At 40.7% G+C, this 20646-nt stretch overlaps 1 protein-coding gene across 2 annotated transcripts in view; it reads left to right on the top strand.

Moving 5' to 3' along the window:
* The window catches only part of ATRNL1 (attractin like 1), a 520320-nt gene that overhangs the window by 41359 nt on the left and 458315 nt on the right, over positions 1-20646 (top strand). For both annotated transcript variants that reach the window (XM_032225338.1, XM_032225339.1), the window contains exon 5: positions 1407-1615. In XM_032225338.1, the coding sequence (XP_032081229.1) occupies positions 1407-1615 (209 nt within the window). The remainder of the gene's footprint in view (positions 1-1406; positions 1616-20646) is intronic.

Here is a 20646-nt window from a genome sequence, read left to right as displayed (position 1 = left end):
GAGACAATTATCTCAGCATAACCTGTTCAAGGAAATGTATAGATTTTGAGTGTCTGTGTATATTAGTCTCTGTCTTTCTATTTTCTGTTCATGTGCACAAACATAGACACAGACACATATATACATACCGTATTTTTGGGATATAAGATGCACTGGAGTATCAGACACACCTTAATGCACCTCGGTACACCCATGTTACACCTATCCTCCGCGAGCTGCACTGGTTACCGATCGGTCTCCGGATACACTTCAAAGTGCTAGTCGTAACTTATAAAGCCCTTCATGGTATTGGACCTGGGTACTTGAGAGACCGCCTTCTGCCAATTACCTCCCACAGACCCGTTAGATCGCACAGGGTCGGCCTCCTCCGGGTTCCGTCTACCAGCCAATGCCATCTGGCTACTACCTGGGGGAGGGCCTTCTCTGTTGCAGCTCCGGCCCTTTGGAATGAACTCCCCGCGGAGATTCGGACCCTCACCCCTCTCCAGGCCTTCCGGAAAGCCATCAAAATCTGGCTGTGCCGGCAGGCCTGGGGTTGATGAGTTCCCCTCCCCTCTCGACTTGTATGGCCGTATAACTCTTGTGTATTTTAATTATATGTATTGTGTTTGTATCCCCTTTCCCCTTTTGAGTTGTTCGCCGCCCTGAGTCCCTCCCAGAGAAGGGCGGCATACAAATAAATTAAATCTGAAATCTGAAATCTGTTTTGGGAAGGAAAACAAGAAAAAAAGAATTCTGCCTCTGCCTACCAGCATCAGGATCAGCGGTGTCCTCACTTTTACTCAGATTTTGATAATGAGCAGCACAGATCTTTTTATCCATTTAAAACAAACCCTATCACCCTACACATACTTAACTGTAGTGTGAGTGGGGGATGATTTTCATGGGGGCAGAAGAGGAATTTGGCACCAAAGGCTCCGCTCCTGAGACAGTCTGTCTTCCTACCTATAGCCATAGGCATTGAAAGCCTGGCTTTCTCACAGCAAGGCCTGATAGAGACGCAGAACTTCAGTCCTTCTGGACTGTTATCATCTCATAAAATACCACCCCTTATTTTCATGAGGGCAAGCGGCTCTGCAAATTGCATCGGGGAATCGAGCTAATGGATGGTGGTGGCTGGAAAGGAGCGATTTTCGCTTTCGGGGCTCCCACTTGGCTTGGCTCCTGGGTGTGGAGCGGGCTTAGATGATGGCAGTGGCTCCTCACATGGCTGGGGAGTGAAGTCATCATTGTCATTGTCTCTCCTGAGCTGCCCGCTGTTGTTGTTTGGTAATTTTAAGTAGTCTGAAGGCTGATGTTGGTAATTAAGAAATTACTTATATAAAATAAAATAAAAACTTGAATGTATGCATAATGACTATCTCTCTTCGGTGTTGTATCATTTCTTCTGATATTGTTCATTATAGAATTAATTCATGTCCGAACAATTGCTCAGGACATGGGAAATGCACAACTAGTGGCTCGATACCAAGCCAAGTATATTGTGAGTGCGACAAATATTGGAAAGGAGAAGCCTGTGATATTCCTTATTGTAAAGCTAACTGTGGAAGTCCTGATCACGGCTACTGTGATTTAACAGGAGAGAAACTCTGTGTCTGCAATGATAGTTGGCAAGGTAAGTTAACATTTTTGCTAAAAACTATGGCATGTATTTCGTGGTATGTGAAAATGTCAGGTCTGTCTTCTGTCTTTCTGTCTGTCTGTCTGTCCAAGTTAGGATAGACTAAAGTAGTAATGAATATACTACAGCTGGTTGTTTGTCTAATTCACCTTTTCTTAACTAATGGTCCTTACGTCATCTGTTGATCATTATCTCAGACCATTGCAAATTCCTGGTTTAAAAGTCCGATGTACTTAGATGAACATTCCTTAGTTGTTTTATTGAAGATTATACATGTATTCTGATTTACTAATTCTGGGAGAATTTTGTTAATATCCTAGCAATTAGCAATTATCCATTTTAATTGAATTGTAGAGCAAGAACAAGCTATTTATGCCATTGAATCTAACCTATTCAGGATGGATGGATGGATGGATAGAATTCTTTATTGACATATAGAATTCTTTATTGGCCAAATGTGATTGCACACCCAAGGAATTTGTCTCCAGTGCCTAAGCTCTCAGTACATACGAACAACAAAGTGATAGGCTATATATCATAAATCATAGTTTCAATTATTAATCATAAGATACCATAAATGATAATCATAGATACCAATAGGAAAAGATAGTAGGAAAGATGAGAAGGTAAGAAAGATGAAGAGATGAAAAGGGTAATAGCAATACAGTCTACTACATGGATAAATCTCTTAGGCTTAAGACAGTGCTGTGCAAACTAGGTGTTTCCTAGAATGATGGCACAGCGGGGGAAACTATCTTTGTGTCTAATTGTTTTGGCATGCAGTGTGGTGCACAGAGGGGAGAAGCTGAAACAATTTATGTCTAGGATGTGAGGGATCTGTAGATATTTTCTCAGCCCCTTTTTTCTGGTTCGGGCAGTGTGCAGTTCCTCAATGGAAGGCAAGCTGGTTGCAATTGTTTTTTCTTCAGTTCTAACTGTCTGTTGAAATCTGTATCTGTCCTGTTTGGATGCCATTTAACTATTGCCATTTAATTGTAATAACACCCAGCCAACCTTAGCTAGCTTGTTAATCAGAACGTATTGGGTGCTTTGTCAGAAATTTTTACTGAAATCATGCTACCAAATTCCATATTATGATATGAAAAGTTACTCTGTTAAAGATAAAATTAGTTCAGCAGGGCTTGTTCTTGACCACACTGTCACTAATCTTTAAAGAATGATTGTATTTTTATGATTTGTTCTAGAATATTAATTGATTTATTTCTTCCATGATCATCCTTTTTGATCTTTGGAACACTATTTCCTTTCCTCCAGTCTTCTGCCATTTCTCCAGTTTTCTGAAATATACATTTTCAAATACTACTATTCAAATAATGCTGATTAAAGCAGTCCTCAAATAACACCCGATACAGTACATAAAATTTTAACTATTCCATCAATACCATAGAGATGCAATTCATATAATTCTGGAGATTTAAATTCATTCAGAGTGCATAGTACCTTGTTTTTGTCAAGTTTCAATCCTGTCACTTCATGCTTTTCTTCCCAGTGTAACAAATACAAATATCTTGCTAAGAGAAAGGACATACTAAAAACAAAGTAGAAAAACAATGCAGAGCAAGGCTTCTTAAATTCTTTCCAAGCCTTTTACCAAGGATGGCAAAGAAGATATCTGTATTTTCTTTTGTGTAATGAAGTAGTAGACACTACTTTCTTTACTACTTAAAGTAGTTGCATACGCATTGCCTCTAAATGGCTTTCACTGTTCTGTTATTTTGTGTATGTATATTTTTCTCTATATGCGTGAACTGGAAAGCGTGAAACACGCTTCATATACTCTGTTATGAACTATGGACAAGTTCACACATAATGGATTTTGGATTTTGACTGAGAATGATCAGTGAACTCAGTTATAAAGAGGAGCAAACATAATGGATTCTAGATTTCTAGAATTATAGGATTAATGGCTTGTATGGATAATGGTACAAAAGAACCTTGGAAATATAAATTGTGTTAATGATAATCAGTTTCATGCTTTGGAAGGAAATGGTACTTTATATAACCAAGTATAACTGCTTTTACTTTTTAAGGATGTAATAATTTTAGATAATGTAGTGACATTTATTGAAGTTAAACATTTTTGGAGTCTAGAGTCCATAAAATACTTTCTTGCCAACAAATATTTGCCAACTGATTGAATGTTGTGTTTCAATCAAAGGCTAGTGAAAATAAATTTGTATTTTTATTCCTGTTCATGTTTCTAGCCCCTATGAAATCAATCCATAGATCCCAGGTTAAGAACTCCTGCTTTACATAATTTTTATGAATATTCTCTTGGATTGGAAAGAATAAAAAGAAATTAAGTAGCTTTGCCTTTAATACAAAAAGTTTAATACATAAACTTCGAACCATTGATAATTGTGAACAGCTGAATATTTATAGATTCCAGATATAGCCTAGGAAAATTGTATTTTTTAATAATTGTAGAGATCAACAGATAATCTAGTTGGCAATCTTATTGTGCCAGCAGAAAAATGGGTAAATAATTATATTTGAAAATGTTTATGAAAGTTTATTTATCTGTATCTAATAGGGACATATGATGAAATACACTCTATTGTAGCACTTTATTTCTTATGTGAGAGGTAGCATGTTTTGTTTTAGCTTTACAAGTTGGACAAAATATGTGGTATGCCATATGAAACAATCAGGAAGACAAATCTGCTGCTGTCATACTATTTGATGCTTAGAAAGGGGAAACAACTTACAGATTTCCTTTAATGAGTGATTCACAAACATCTCCCATCAAAATGAAGTATTCCTCTGATGGTCATATGGCTTTTGAAACTAGGTAGTAGCTGGGTTCATCAGCTCACAAAGCAATACTGTTTTTTTTTTGTCTAAACAAACCAATCAATAGACATTGTTTAAAATGGCTGATTTTGATGTATGTTTGTATGAATCCAGCACTGATTCATAAAGGACTTACTATTGGAAAGAAGACATAATGAGTGAAAATATACCCTATGGGTAGGTTCACATAGTGGAGTTTGGGTTTTGCCTGAGCATGATCTGATTTGAATTCAGCTTTGGAAATTTGTAAATTATGGTCAATGCCTTAGCACACATTATAAAGTCATCACATTTTTTCTTTCCCACATTGGCACCTGGGAAATCTACTTACGCTCTCCTTATATCTTGCTATTTGAAGGGAATTTTTTTACAGTTTAAAAGGAAACTGGAGGGAATTGATGAGCTTGTTCAAGAATTAGTATCAGGGTTTATTTTCTTTTTATGAGACTGGGCCGTTTGAAATACTTTTTGTTTTTGAGCAGAGGTTTTTGGGTAATGACTCTGTGTGTGTGTGCAGGAAAACACTTTCTAGAGTCTTTCATGCACACTATTTGAGTAATGCTTATCATTAGATTAATACTGTAGATCTTGGATGCTTGTAAATGACCAACTGATTTATTTTATATTTAAGTGTTACACTGTATTTTAAATGAACCACATTTGAGCTGATGGAAATTTGACATACTGAAGATAAATGCATTTCAACTCTCAGTTCTGCAAACTGATATAAACACAAAAACTATTTCAGAAAAATAGACTTCATGAAATAATAGACCAAAGAGATTTGCTCGAATCAATCAAAAGAAGTATTGGAATCAAAATGCCCTCCCAAATCATGAATAGGCACCATACTCATGAGAACACTATAAGATGTTAAAGATGTAGTCATCGGCTACTTTTCCCCCTCTTCTTTACATATACCTAGGATTTTCTTTCTTTCTTTTATTTGGGAGGAGGAGATTTAATGTTCTCTTTCCCAGATCATTTTTCTCCTTTACCGTTCCATGGCTATGTCTTAAAGAAAAATATGGCATCATTGGCATTGTAATTGTTATACTGAGGTATGATTTTACTGGCATAATTCATAAATTAGTTTAGAAGATTGCCTTGACAACAATTTTCACTGTAGTTTATAGAAAGGTAACAGAAACATAGCAGGTTGTCTGGAAATGTAGATTCATTCCCTTTTGTCTTCTAGATAGATAACTATTTTCACACTACTTTGTGACATTTATTGTTATTTCATTGCTGTGAGGGTTGAATGAAAAGTAATGCTTCCATCTCCATAATGTTAGGTTAAATAGGTATATTTTAATAAATGAAGCAGGACAATAATCCTTGAAATAAGCTCTTTTGTTACTGCATTGATTTCTCCACATAATCACCACCATTTGCTACATGCTTCTTCCAACAATGGACAAGCTTCTTAAAGCTGTCACAAAAGAACTCCGCACTTTGTCTCTTCAACCAGGTCCTGACAGTTTTTTCTACCTCCTCATTTGGGTGAAACAAATGCCCATGAAGATATTCCCTCAATGTTGGGAGAAGGTGGAGGTCAAATGATGCCAAGTATGATGAATGGGGTAAGACAATGAGTTCCAACTTCACAATTGCCTCTTGGGTGGCTCATGAGGTATGAGGCCTAGAGTTGTCTTGTTGCAGCAAAAATTCCTTTCTGTTATTCCAAACTCTAGTTAATAATTATTTAAATTTTTTGGTGTTATAATGTAGCACTCAGGCAGGTTCAAAGAATTGTGTGTGAATAATGTCATATATTACCCCAAGAAAAGTAAGCCCAAGACTTCTTGCTGAAGACTAGGTTTTGAATTTTATTTTGCAGGTAAAACTTTGTGATAATATTTCATGGACTTACACTTCGTTTCTAAGTCAGTGATGAAACCATGTTTCATCAGCTGTCATTTGAACATTCATGTGAACCTGTGAAGAAATTTCGTACCTTCATTTTTGTACAATGACAAATGCTGGCAAAGGTCAACTCGTGACTTTTTTTTTGCCATCGGTATATGAGGAACCCATCATCAATACACCTTCCAGTATTTAGGAACATCAATTATGTGACCCATGGGTTCGTATGAAATGCTAAGTTTGATGGTAGTTTCTCAGTGCCCATCAATTGTCCATAAACAATTCACCAACTTTTCTGATGTGACATTTGTGCTGTTTCAGGTTGTCTACTTTGATCTTTATCATTTGTGTTAAAGATCATAAATTCACTCTTCCTAGTTCAATTGTTTGGCCCAGTGATGCACAGATTTAATATCAAAACAGTTATTATAAATTATCTGCATTCACTAGTGAGTTTCAATCAGAAGGATTTCTTTGGCAGTCAAAATTTTTAATCATAGTGTATTACTTAAACTGCACCAATGAGCATATCATGAAAAATGACTTCAGAACCTGCCAGCAAATTCTTGCCAACTGAAGGAAAGAACCAATGTGAAAGAACATATCAGAGCTTCCAATATATCAATACTGCCTTCTGCTTTAGACTTACAACATTGGAGTCATTACTTTTTATTCAACCTTTATATATTTAATAATCCAAATATATTTGGATTATTTGAAAGAGAGTTTGCTGTATTGAAGTGGCTAACTTCAACATTAATCAAAAACAGTATTGGTAGAATCTTATTGCAAAATTATTTATACCCCTGTGGAATTAGCAGTGTCACAACCATCACACAATTTTTCACGAATTGCTATTCATTTTACAGACATTTGTAAAACAATTTTTCCACTCTTACTATGTCTCTCTGACATTTTTTCAGGTATTTTGTATTTTTTCTCTACTTGCAGATTGAGATAAACTTGTGACAATAAAAATGGCAACTGTTAACCTCTGTTCTTTCTTTCTTTGTGGCTTGCTAAGATAATTGCAACTTCCACTGAAAAAGAAAGATTTCCATTCCTGAAATCCTGAGCAGAAAGGAGAGGAAGACTCATCCTAGTGTCTACTGTTTTTGTCAGCTGCATTTGAAAAATGGGTGGAAGTAGAGTAATACAAATCCTTTAGTGTCTTACAATTAAGGAGAAGAAGGGGAAGGGATCCTTGTGGCATCTCCAGACACATAGAAGAAGGAAAAGGAGATACCAGGAGGAAGATAGTGTGTAGTCTGAAGTTGCCAAGCTAGTCTGAGGCCAGACAAGACATTCCAAGAATACAAACTCTAGTAAAAGGTAGGATTTAAGCTTGAAGTATATAAATATGGCTAGTTTCCTAAATTTCTAGTTTGCCTCTCTGGAATTTCTTATTTTGAAGTAACTGATCTTTATCATTACCAGAGATTCTTTTGCATTAAAAGCACTGCATATATCAGAGCTTCTTCCACTGCTAAATTTATGAATCAATAATTTTGTTCCCATGAAAATATTTTTGCATGTTCTGACATGCTATTTTATAATGGGGTCTTTTTTGTCTTTTACGTTTTGGCCATTCTGATGCCATACTGTGAGTGAAACAAAATAGCTTTCCATTATGAAATTGATAAGGCCACCTAGTCAAGCGTGTTTGGAAAATGTTATCTCTTGCTGACACAGTATTCCTGTCGGGCAATTCTATTATATATGATCATTTAAGATATACTTATTTACTTTAAGGATAAAAACCAAGATGGGGAGTATTTTCAAATCAGCATTGACTAGCCCAAGTCCTGGTTTCTGGCCTGGTATCTTAGCCTCCAAACTATTTTGAAGTTGTTTTTTTTAGAAGGAATAAAACCAACACTTTATTTGGAATGATTTTTTTCAAAGTTTCAGTCAGATTTAATCTTAAGTATATTTAATATATTCTATTTATCTTATGCAAAATCAGTTTGATGCAGTGGTTAAGGTACCAGGCTAGAAGTTAGGAGACTTGAGTTCTAGTCCTACTTGAGGCACAAAGCCAACTGGTGTCCTTGGGCCTGCCACTTTCTCTCAACTCAAGATGGAATTACAAACCACTTTTAAAATCTTGCCAAGAAAACTACAGGGACTTGTCTAAGTTGTTGCCAGGAGTTATCATTGACTCAGAGGCACAAAATAAAATTAAGTCATAAATATCTTAAAAGCTAGCAGTGAAAGGGGCCTGACAATCTATGGCAAAGTATTCCAAAATTGACATACTGCAGTGCATAAGGTTTCTAACCAACCTAATATCTCTTTAAAAAGAAGAGAAGAAGGTTGAGATTTGGATGAATTATAGGGACATGAGGAAAAAATGTAAAAGAAAATAAAAAGGATAAATATTAATTGAAACTTAGTGTTAGTAGATTGAATCAGAATAGAAAGTGGTTTTAAAAATAATGTGAATTAAATATAGTGTTACCTCCCATAGACCTATTAGATCCCACAGATTAGGCCTCCCCCGAATTCCATCTGCCAGCCAGTGTTGGCTGGCAACTCCCCGGGGGAGGGCCTTCTCTGTGGCTGCTTCGGTCCTCTGGAACGATCTCCCTGTTGAGATTCGGACCCTCACCACACTTCCGGCTTTCCGCAAAGCCATTAAGACCTGGCTGTTCCGGCAGGCCTGGGGCCTCTGAATCTCTTAGCCCCACTTAAGGGTATGACTGTTGTTGTTTTTACTATGTGTTTGTCTTTTTTATTTTTTATTTTGTATCCCCCTTCTCTCTTTGCTTGTTAGCTGCCCTGAGTTTCTCGAATATAGGGCGGCATACAAACCGAATGAATGAATGAATGAATGAATCAATCAATCGTGAAAAGAGATCAGGAGAAATGGATAATAAATAAATTGGAGCTGTCTTTATAAGCACTGTGATTGTTGCAAGATAGTTAAAACATTGCACTATCTCAGGGTAAGAAGCTAATTTTTAATGCTTAATTGCATTTCAGATAGTTCTTTAAAATATCACTTATAAAGAGAACATTTTATCCTTAAACATTTTAGTTGTTAATACCTTTTTTTTTTTAAAAAAAGAAATACTAATATGAAGTTATGTAGACTTCAAATCCATTCAATCTTAGCATAAGATTTTCCTGGTTACATCAATTCCTTTGGTTCAGATTATAAAGAATTTATTTAGTATTCTAATATATCTTTTTAAACAATTGTGACCTCTGGTGGATATACTGAAATGGACATCTGTAATGATCATCAAAGTAAGTGTGAAAGGATTATTTCTCAAGCTATTTCCAAAATATCATTTTAAAATAAATTCTAATACAACTAATTACTAAATTATTAATGATTCAATTACAGACCTATAAATTTCAGTGATTTTCAATCTGCACATTCTAGCATTACTGTCTCACATACTGACATAAGGAAGGACTGAAAAATTCAGCCTTATGACTATACATTAATCATAATGATATACAGAATCATTTAGGCACAAGCTTAGCTCTTTTAGCAGTGGAAAAACATTATACATTTTTTATTATTATTAGGAAACTTTGTTCTATCAATATTCAATATATTCAATATTCAAATATTCCATCAATTCAAATATATCAAAGCATAGTGTTTAAAAATACAGTGATAAACCATGTCTCTAATTCAGATTATCAGAAAGATTGCATTTTCAATCTTAGAATTGTGGTCTATCAAAGTATAACATAATGATATAAACTGCCTAGAGCCTTTAAAAATCATTCCTGTCTAAATTTACACCAAATTAGTTCCAGGTTAGTTTATAAGGAGTTGCCATTAAGTAGAAATGTTTTTCGGACAACAAATAATAAATTCAGTCTGACATTGTTTAATTATATCAATTTTTCTTTTGCTACACTGTCTTGCTTGGAAAATTGTTTAGAGATCTATTTTGTAGATTTGTATATGGCAATATTTAAATAAGTCATTAAATCTATATTGTCATGTATTCATTGCTGTAGAAGTATGCTACTATTAATTAGGAGGTTGCAGAAACTCAGGTTTGGGAGCTAAAATATAATTTGAAATATGATTGGATAGTATAGTACTTGTCAGGGGCATTTAAGGCCTATGTATGCCCTTTTCTGGTCTCTTGTCCTCCATTCCTGATGTATGATTCTGAGCAATATGGCTTTAATTTAAGGCATTCCTAATCTATGCAACATGGATTCCATATCAGATTTGCTATTTGAATATGGATCTCTATTCATCTGTATCCATCACTATGAATCAGGATTCAAGCAATAGGGCCAATGTCTGTTATCCCTGGTATGTCATTGATGGTACTGGAATAAGTAATGGTGCTTGGAGTCACCTTTCACAATCTGGAATTTATAGGAAAAGTTGGAAAGTTGGTGTTTTCTTGATGCTTTTCCTACTTACTATCAACATACTGTAATAGGACTCAGGTGTCAAAAAGTGCATATTCCCTTATATGTTTACCAACAGACCTATCAAAGTAGTATGGCATGTAAAATTTGGTAGTTTGTAAAATAACTCAGATATCTTCAGATTTACAAGCTGTGATATGTGCTTGTACTAATTCTCTTCTTTTGGTTAGAATTTCATTATATATGTACAGATGTCTAATCCTCCTTCTGTACCTTAAACTCCTGGTTCAGGGACACAAATTTAATTAGATTACGTGCGTGGGGATAAATATCACATCTGCAATAAAAGCAGTTGCTACTGTATGTCATGGTATAAGAGTATCTCCAATTGAACCCTCTGTACGTATGTATGTGTATGTATGTATGTATGTATATATATGTGTGTGTGTGTGTGTATGTATGCGTATGTATGTGTATGTATACATATACATATACATCATATACATATACATATACATATACATATACATATACATATACATATACATATACATATGTATATGTATATACATGTATTGCGTGTTCATGCGTCTGTTGATATAAGGAGCTGTCCAGAGTATTGGAGCAAGAAAACTAGCATTTATATTTGCTCTTAAGTGTAAAGAGCACATAAATGCTCAATGTAGATGTGGATTTTTACATTCTGATAATTCACCATCATTAATTAATTAATATTAATACAATTTGCAGTCTTATTTGTTGCAGGGAATGTACCTGCATACCAACAGTATTACTGCACTCTTCATTCAAAGCCCATCTCAAAAAGAAGAGAATACCTAGATCAGATTGGGGTTAGCTGTAGGAATGATGATTTATTATGGCATTTTGTTTCCTTTGTTTCTATTTTCATTTTTGTATTTTATATATTTAATATGGTCAATTAACTCTGTAAACTTTTCTTCTAAAATTTAATATTAAGTGAAATAAATTTGAGAAATGAATAAGTAATGTGTAAGTTTTAAACAGGTATAATTTTTTTAAATAAGCAAATATAAATTCTTGATATTTCTATAAATAGTTACTTTGAAGATTATTCCAGTTGATCCACAAGATAAGTAGGAAGAAGCACTATTTTTTCTGGTAGAATGTGATAAAATTTGGAGATAGAATGGATCTTTATAGCTAGTCCTGCCAAATTTATGAGATTTATGAGACTGGCTTTATTTTTAATGCTTATTTGGATAAAACTCAGTATAATTGCTGAAATAATTGTACCTAATATGTGGGAAACATCATATAGTGAGGAATTTGGAGACAAAAGAGATTACCGTATTTTTCAGAGTATAAGACCCACCAAGATTTTGAAGAGGCAAATTAAAAAAAAAGTTTTTGCACTCTGCAGACATCCCAAAATGGCCGTGATTTTTGCGAAAATTGGCACATTTTTTTTTTAAAAAGAGGCATGAATATCCTTTAGGAGGCTTGTAAAGTGCTCCTGGGGGGTTAGGGGGGGACAAAATGTAGCAAAAAATGGCCCGTTTTTTGCTCATTTCTGCGTTCCCCAGCCCCCAGAAGCACTCTGAAAGCCTTTTAAAGGCTATGCACAGCCATTTTGGTGAAGGAGTGGGGTTTCAGGAGACAAAAATGCTGTATTCAGTGTATAAGACACACCCAGAATTTCAGCCTCTTTTTGAGGGAAAAAGGGGCGTCTTAAACTCTGAAAAATACGGTAGGTGTTGATAATGTCTATGAATGCATAAAGTTTTCTGAATAAATAGTCTGGTAATGCCAGAATCCTAATAAAGCCTACTGAAAATAAACAAATCATGTAAAACATGTTTTATTATAAAAATAAAATAATAAAAGAAATTGCTTGTCAAGAGACATCTAGACCCACTTCAGAGTGTTGGCTTGCTGAAAGTTCTGCCTGCTTTGAGGTTAAGATCATTGCGGCAATGGAGTACAAGCCTGATGCCACACTAAACGCTGCCAAGTTTGGGTCTAGGGCCTTAGCATCCAATGTCACCACCCGATGCCTTCTCTGGCTCAGACACTGGAATGTGGACATGAGGTCCAAGTGGAAGCTCAATTCTGCCCCCTTTAAGGAGGCCTTGGATCCTGTCTTTGTAGAGAACAAGGACAAGAAGAAGGTCATGCCCTCGGTCGTTAAGAAGTCAGAGCGCAGTGGTTCCCATTTTTACAGGAGACAGTCTTTTCACTCCTCGGAGCAGCCCTCCACCTCGGGCTCATTCCAGCACCCCTATCCCCAAGGTGCAGAGAGGTCTCAGGATCGCCAGTCGTTTTGGCCGTCAGCAGAGCTTTTCCAAGCTTCCCTTCTGGTTCCAGACCCTTCTGGTACTATAAGTGACCATCAGCGGACAGCTCCATTCAGAGGGCGTCTTCAGCTGTTCCAAGCCCAATGGGTGAGCACCACATCAGACCAGTGGGTTCTGCAAGCAATCCACCTGGGTCTTACGCTACAGTTTCTTTCACCCCCGCCTCATCATTTCATCTGCTGCCTTAGCCCCACTTGCCCAGTCAAGAAGGCTCTCATGGAATAGGAGATCCTTCATCTCAGGGAGATCAGGGCCACAGAACTGGTTCTGCCTGGTCAAGAGGGTGCAGGGTTCTATTCCATTCTGTTCCTTGTCCCAAAGAACTCCAAGGGGTATAGGGGCATACTAGACCTAAAAAAGCTAAACTGCCACCTAGCATACAAGAGGTTCAAGATGCAATTCTTGGGCTGCATCAGGCCTGGAGATCTACTAATATCCATAGATCTCAAAGAGCCTACCTACATGTTCCAATTCGTAAGGCTCGCCACAAATTTATGAGATTCTTTTATGCAGGCCAGCACTTCCAGTACAGGGTGCTGCTGTTTGACTGTCATCGGCCCTCAGAACATTCACAAAGAACCTTGCGGCAGTGACAGCATGTCTCAGATCCCATCCAGTGAGACTCCAAGTGTACCTGGCAACGTGCTCATCCAGTCGTTGTCCCATCAGCAAGCGAAACACGATCTGCAGCACACAATGAAAGTCATTCAGGACCACAGGTTCTCTGTCAACCTGAAAAAAATCCATCTCGAGCCGACCACCAGGTTGCACCATCATAGACAGTGTGACCAGAACGGATGGTGAGCATCAGGACCCTAGTGCATCAGGTATGACACTTTCCTCAAACCTCAATTGTGCAGTTGTCCCAGCTCTTAGGAAAAATGATTTTCTGTCTGTCCATTGTGCTCTGGGTGAGGCTTCACTCTTGGCAGCTCTAGTGGCTCCTATTACCGCACAACGTGCCAACAACAGCAATTCTTTAAGGCTGATTCTTGTCTCCCCATCGGTTCGTTGCTCCTTCTAGTGGTGGCTGTCTTGCGCCCTGGCAAAGGGAACCCTCTTCAAGGAGCCAGACCACCTGACCATCACGACGAACGCCAACCTTCTTGGCTGGGGGACCCACTTCTGCAACCAAATAGCACAGGGCAGGTGGTTGGAGACTGAGTTGACACACAGCAACAACTGGTTGGAGCTGAGGGCAGTGAGGTTGGCCCTGCTTCATTTTCAGACCGACATCTAGAATCATCACATGATGATTCTCACAGACAATGTTGCTGCCAAGGTGCAGATAAACCGCCAAGGGGGCACTCGATACAGATCCCTGATGGCAGAGGCCAAATCCCTGGGAAGGAGGGCAGAAAGACACCTGCTGTCAATTCAGGCAGAGCACATCTCCGGGGTAAACAACATTCAGGCGGATTGGCTAAGCAGGGCCACCATAGACCATTCGGAGTGGCGCCTCCATCTGGACCTGTTTCATTGTCTGTCACAGAGGTTCGGTTGCCCGTTGGTCTATCTATTCACCCCCACGGAGAACACACACCTTCCCAGATTCTTCACAAGGTTTCACTCCCCACAGGCAGAAGGTGTCAATGCCCTACATTGCCCCTGACTGCTGGGACTTCTATATGCCTTCCCTCCACTGCCGCTCCTGCCCAGAGTTATTCGTAAGATCCTGGTGGAGGGCGTGGAGGTTCTCCTTAAGGCTCCCTTCTGGTCCAAAAGGACCTGGTTCACTGACCTGGTTCACCTGTCCATCAATCCACCATGGTGGATACCCCTGCGAGATGTCTCGCTCAACCAGGGGCTCTACAACACCCAGAGCCCCAGTGGTTCCAACTAGTCATCTGGCACTTGAGAGGGACCTCCTGAGCAGGGGCAGACTCTCCTCCAAGGTCATCCAGACCATCCAGACGACTGGCCATGACCAGGATATATGACTATACCTGGAGATCCTTTGAAAGATGGTGCATGATAGGTTACTCCGACAGCAGCTACCATTCTCCAAGTGCTGGACTTTTTGCAGGAGGGGCTAGACCAGGGCCTAGCGCCTAACACCCTCAGGTGCCAGGTGGCTACCTTGTCCACGATCCTTGCTCCGAATGGTCACTCGTACCTTGGCCGTCACCCCACCATCCACATCTTCCTGCGAGGTGCCACCAACCTGAGCCCTCCCGTCATACATCAATATCCGTCATGGGATCTCGAGGTGTTATGGGTACTGATAGGCACGCCGTTTGAGCCGATATGGTCCGCCAGTCTGAAACATCTAACCTTTAAGACCGTCTTCCTGATTGCCATCACATCGGCGCAGCGTATCTCGGAGCTGGCAATCTTGTTGGTTCGGGAGGACTTGTGTCTGATACATCCTGACAGGGTGGTCCTCTGACTGGACCCGGCTTTTATTCCCAAGATCAACTCATGGTTTCACTGGGCCAAGGACGTTATCCTCCGCATTTCTGTCCGCATCCCATGCATCCGAGGGAGAAAAGATGGCACATGCTTGATGTTCGTCAAGCCTTGCATAGGTACAAAATGCACACAGCGGCTTTCAGGCGTTCCAAATCACTCTTCATGTCCTTTCAACCTGCATCCCAAGGTCGCAAGGTTTCTTCCTCTACCATCGGACATTGGCTGCGCACCTGCATTGCTTGCATTGCCTTTGCTTACGTCCTGCAATCCAGATTGGTGCCATGACAGATTACCGTGCATTCTACTAGGAGCGTCGCAGATTGGGCAACCAAGGCTCCGATTGAGGAGATTTGCAGGGCGGCTACTTGGACTTCCTTATCTCCCATTGTCTGGAACTATAAACTGGATAGGTTTACTTCTGCAGAGGGGGCGTTTGGGAGGCGAGTCCTACAGGGCATTCATACCATCTGGATTCATCAGCTTCCCATCCTAGTGGCGTTTAGCTTGGGTATGTCCCATGCTTGAACTCTCCAAGCAGCGTACAGGAAAATGACCATTGGCTTACCTGAAGGGTCGTTTTCTGTATGTTGCGGGGAGAGTCCAACCCCATCCTGGGGTCTTTCTCCGCTTTCAATGCGTATTCTCAGAGTGGATCCAACCATGGGTTTTAAGAGGCTACTATGGAACACCTGATGTATCTTCCCTAGCAGTCGGGGCAGTTTCATTTGCACTGTGACTGGGTTGATGATCTTTACTATGGAGAATGCTCTCATAAACTTTGGCCCTAGTTTCTTGCTTGGGAGTTTTAATCTCAAATATTTTGTAGAGAGGTAAACCTTCTCTCCTATCTGGAATGGCGGTTGCAGAGCTTGGTGTGTATCTGCCTGTTTCTTATAGGTTTGTGCCACTTTATCCAGTGCTTTTTTGACATTTTCCCAGGTTGCTTTTAGCATTGACATGCAATCAGTCAAGCTCACTGAGGAGGGGGGATTCCATGGATACACAGGCATTGGGATGAAGTTCATGCTGCTCACTATTTTCAACGGTGTGAGTCCTGTGCTACTGTGAACAGCATTATTGTGTGCGACCTCAGCAAAAGATAGGAGGTCTTCCAAATTGGACTGCTGATAGTTCACGTAACAATAGCAGATAGCAGATTTTTATATACCGCTTCATAGGGCTTTCAGCCCTCTCTAAGCGGTTTACAGAGTCAGCATATTGCCCCCAACAACAATCCGGGTCCTCATTTTACCCACCTCGGAAGGATGGAAGGCTGAGTCAACCCTGAGCCGGTGAGATTTGAACCGCTGAACTGCTGATCTAGCAGTCAGCTGAAGTGGCCTGCAGTACTGCACTCTACCCACTGCGCCACCTCAGGTACTGCTCTATCCCGGCATTCAGTCTTTCTGCCTACCCCATTGGTGTTTACATGAAAAGCCTAGCTAACACCCTGAGATGACTCAATGGACAGCAGGAACTCCTTCCAGAACCTAGTTGTGAACTGGATCCTCTGTTTGAGATAATTCTTCGAGGTACTCCATGCAGGCGGTAGATGTGCTTCAGGAACAGTTTGGCCAGCTTGTGAGCTGAGAGTAGTCTACTGCAGGATTTAAAGTGTGCCTGTTTGGAGAACAGGTCTATTACAGTCCAAATCACCGTGTTTCCCCCACTTTTCGACAACTCTACTATATAGTCCATTGCAATCTCCTCCCACGGCCTTATTGACTCTGCTACTGGTCGCAGCAGTCTGTGGGTTTTTCCCAGTTGTCTCTTCATTTTGGTGCAGATGGTGCAACTTTTCACTTAACTGTCCATATCTTTCTTTATGCTGGGCCACCAGAACTGCCTCCAGGCTAAATGTAAAATCTTTAGGAACCCAAAATGGCCTGCTGGTTTGGCGTCGTGGCTTATCTGGAGAATTAGGGTGCGTAGGGATTCCAGGACGTAGAGTTTTGTCCCCTTCCATGCGAGGTCACCTCTTTTTGTCAAGATTTGTTGGTTGTTTCGGAACCAGGGGTCTACTAGAAATTAGGTTTTGAGTCTCGTCGTTAGGTCACTTGCTGGTCATGGCATTATTGTCTGGTGGTCACTTGGGCAGTTATTTGAGTAGAGGGAATTATGGCATCCACCACCTGGTCCCATTTGCATTTGTACTGGGGCATACGGGAGAGGGCATCAGCTAGAAAGTTCCTCCCCTCCTGGAATGTGCTTTATTACAAAGTCGAAATGGTTGAAGTATTGAGCCCATCAGACTTGTTTGGATGATAGTTTCTGTGGATTTTTGTGGTCAGTCCAGACTTTGCATGGTTTCTGGCCTCCTTCCAACAGGTGTGTCCAGGTTAACAGTGCCCATCTCACCACAAAAGCCTCCTTTCCCCATGCGATCCATCATCTCTCTGTGTCTGTGAGCTTGCAGGAGGTGTAGACGTAAGTTTCCTTGGTTGTTTCTTGGAGTAATCTGCCTCATGGTGAGGGGACAGAATGTTGCACTCGGTCTCGCTGAATACTTCTGCAAGGTCCTGATATTCCCTTGGGATCTGCTCGGTCTCTGAGGTTTTGTTGGATATGGCTGCCAAATGATCTGGTGGGGTCTTTTCGGGGGTTTCCTGCTTGGGTAGTGTTTCTGCTTGCTGGTGTAGAAGGAGTTGGGTCCCTTTTCTGTCCTAGGTCTGTGGGAACCCCCTTGCCACCAGATGGTCGGTCCCCATTTGTATAGCCAGGAAAGTCCCAGTATGACTGCATTTGTCATTTTGGAGGCTATTATGAATCAAATTACATCCCAGTGATCTGCTAGCTCTAGTCTCACTGGTTTGGTCAGGTGGGTGGCATAGGCTCCCCCCATTAGGGACCCGTCGACCTATTCACACCAGATCGGGTGGGCCAGACTTTTTGCTCTGATCCCCAGTTTCAGGACTGTGGTCAGGTTGATCAAGCATCTAGTGCAGCCTGAGTCTATTAGGGCTTGAAAATCCCCCTGGCTTCCTGTTTTTGGAGCTATGAGGTGTATTGAAAAAAGGAAAGGGTGAATCATCGTCACGGTCATAGGATTCTGGCAACTGGTCGTTGTTGCCTGGGGTTCCTTCCCTTTGTCTGGGTGAAGAGGGACATCTGCAGCCTGGAGGGCTTGGAGGGCCTTCCGGGATGCATTGGTGGCCCGTTTGTGGCCCTGTTCAGTCATGCCCTGGGTGGTGGCTTTGGCCTTTGCATTGTGGTTGGGGTCATGCACGCAGATGCCATGTGGCCCACCCCCCACATCTGTAGCATTTCAGTGGACTTCAAGGGGAGCTGGATTTGGGGCCCGCTGTGTTGCTGTGCGTCCTGTTGGGTGGTTTCAGGTCGGGTTGATCTCTCTCTTTTGTGTTCAGTGGCTTTGTCGTTAACGCACAATCTGCCATTAACTTTTATTGCTGCTCGGAACCACTCAGTCAGTTTGGGATATCGCAGTAAGCAGTTACTTGGACAATCTGCTTGTCCAGACTTGTTCTGAAAAAAATACACTAACACTCTGGTAAAGGGGATAGCCTAAATTTGCAGATGTGCTCTTTGATGGGGTGGTCCCTTTGCTTTAGGTTACTGAGCTCATCTTCTGCATATAGGTCTTCCTCACCTCCTCAAATCTGGTCTCTAGCTGTTGTAGGAAGTCATCTACACCTTGCAGTTGGGGGGCTCTCCTCTTATAGAGGGATGCTAGCCATTCCCTTGCTTCTCCCTCTAGTCCCTCTACAATAGTATTCACTATGGCTCTGGTGGATGGGTAAAGGTGCCCATAGCATTCTAGGTGGATATCAGCTGAATCCCCTGAATTGGGTTGGGTCGTTCAGCCCTGATCCTCCCACCTCTTGTTGGCCTATGTATGCTTACACTTGATATGGCTGGCCATCTTCTTCACCTCTAGGTCGAAGAGAGGGAGAGGGTTGTCTGCCCTGGGCAGCCTGCCTGCTGCATGGGAGAGGTCGTAGCTACAGATTCGGGCTCCTTCTCTTTCTATTGGAGGAGGGGGGCTGCGCTCCAGTCTGCGTCTCCTCCCTTCAACTGGATCGGATTTCCCCTCTCTTTTGAGCGCCATGATGGCCCCTCATCACAAAGCATGGTCCGGTCAAAATTCTCCCTCAGTTGCTCTATTGTACTCCCCCGGGATTGCATCTGGGGCTTTGGGAGCTGGCTTGTTCCCAGTCCCACATCCAGTCCACCCTTGCCAGCTCTCTCAGGACCCTTCCCTTTTCCTGGGCATTGGGGTAAGGGAACTCAACTTCAGCTGATTTAGGGTCTAATTTCTACCAGTACTCATCCCTTCTTGCTTCTGCCACTGGGAAAGCCATCTCAGCTTTAATGTCTGGGGCTGGATACACTCCTCCAGCTGCAATCAGTCTCTCTTCGGATAGTCTGCCCTCTGCCATGGTTGCCTGAGTTTTCAAGCCTCGAGACAAAGTTCAAAAGAAATCCAGTCATTTATTAGGAGCAACATTTTAGTGATGCCTGCTGTGCAGTCAGATCTGATTTCCATTTAATGGTGGGTGACCTTTACTCCTGTGTCTCCCCTCCCCTCAGCCTGTGTCATAAATCACATCCACCAATGAAGTGCTGCAGCAGGTTGTAAAATTTCACACCTCACATGCCTCCTGTAGAAATCTGATATCCGACCCTAGTCGAAAGTATGTGTGGAATTCTCTCCCCACCTTCCTCCAATGTCAACTTGATAATAGGCATGGGAATGTTTTACAAGTTGACAATATGTAGTTCCCACTTTTTGCATCTTCATAAACAAAATGATTTCAAACCAAGGTGCTTTCAGTCCCAGCTGATGACTGTGGGTGCCTATCTTGTATTTTATCCTACATATTAGCTTTATATACAGTGGGGCAAAAAAGAATTTAGTCAGCCACCAATTGTGCAAGTTCTCCCACTTAAAAGATGAGAGAGGCCTGTAATTGACAGCATAGGTAGACCTCAACTATGAGAGACAAAATGAGAAAACAAATCCAGACAATCACATTGTCTGATTTGGAAAGAACTTTTTTTGCAAATTATGGTGGAAAATAAGTATTTGGTCAATATCAAAAGTTCATCTCAATACTTTGTTATATATCCTTTGTTGGCAATGACAGCGGTCAAACATTTTCTGTAAGTCTTCACATGGTTGGCACACACTGTTGCTGGTATTTTGGCCCATTCCTCCATGCAGATCTTCTCTAGAGCAGTGATGTTTTGGGGCTGTTGCTTGGCAACACGGACTTTCAACTCCCT

Source organism: Thamnophis elegans, chromosome 10, assembly GCF_009769535.1.
Source record: "Thamnophis elegans isolate rThaEle1 chromosome 10, rThaEle1.pri, whole genome shotgun sequence".
In the NCBI taxonomy this organism is placed as follows: domain Eukaryota; kingdom Metazoa; phylum Chordata; class Lepidosauria; order Squamata; family Colubridae; genus Thamnophis; species Thamnophis elegans.
Note: the sequence above shows the minus strand (reverse complement) of the source record. Positions and strands in the feature narration are given on the sequence as shown.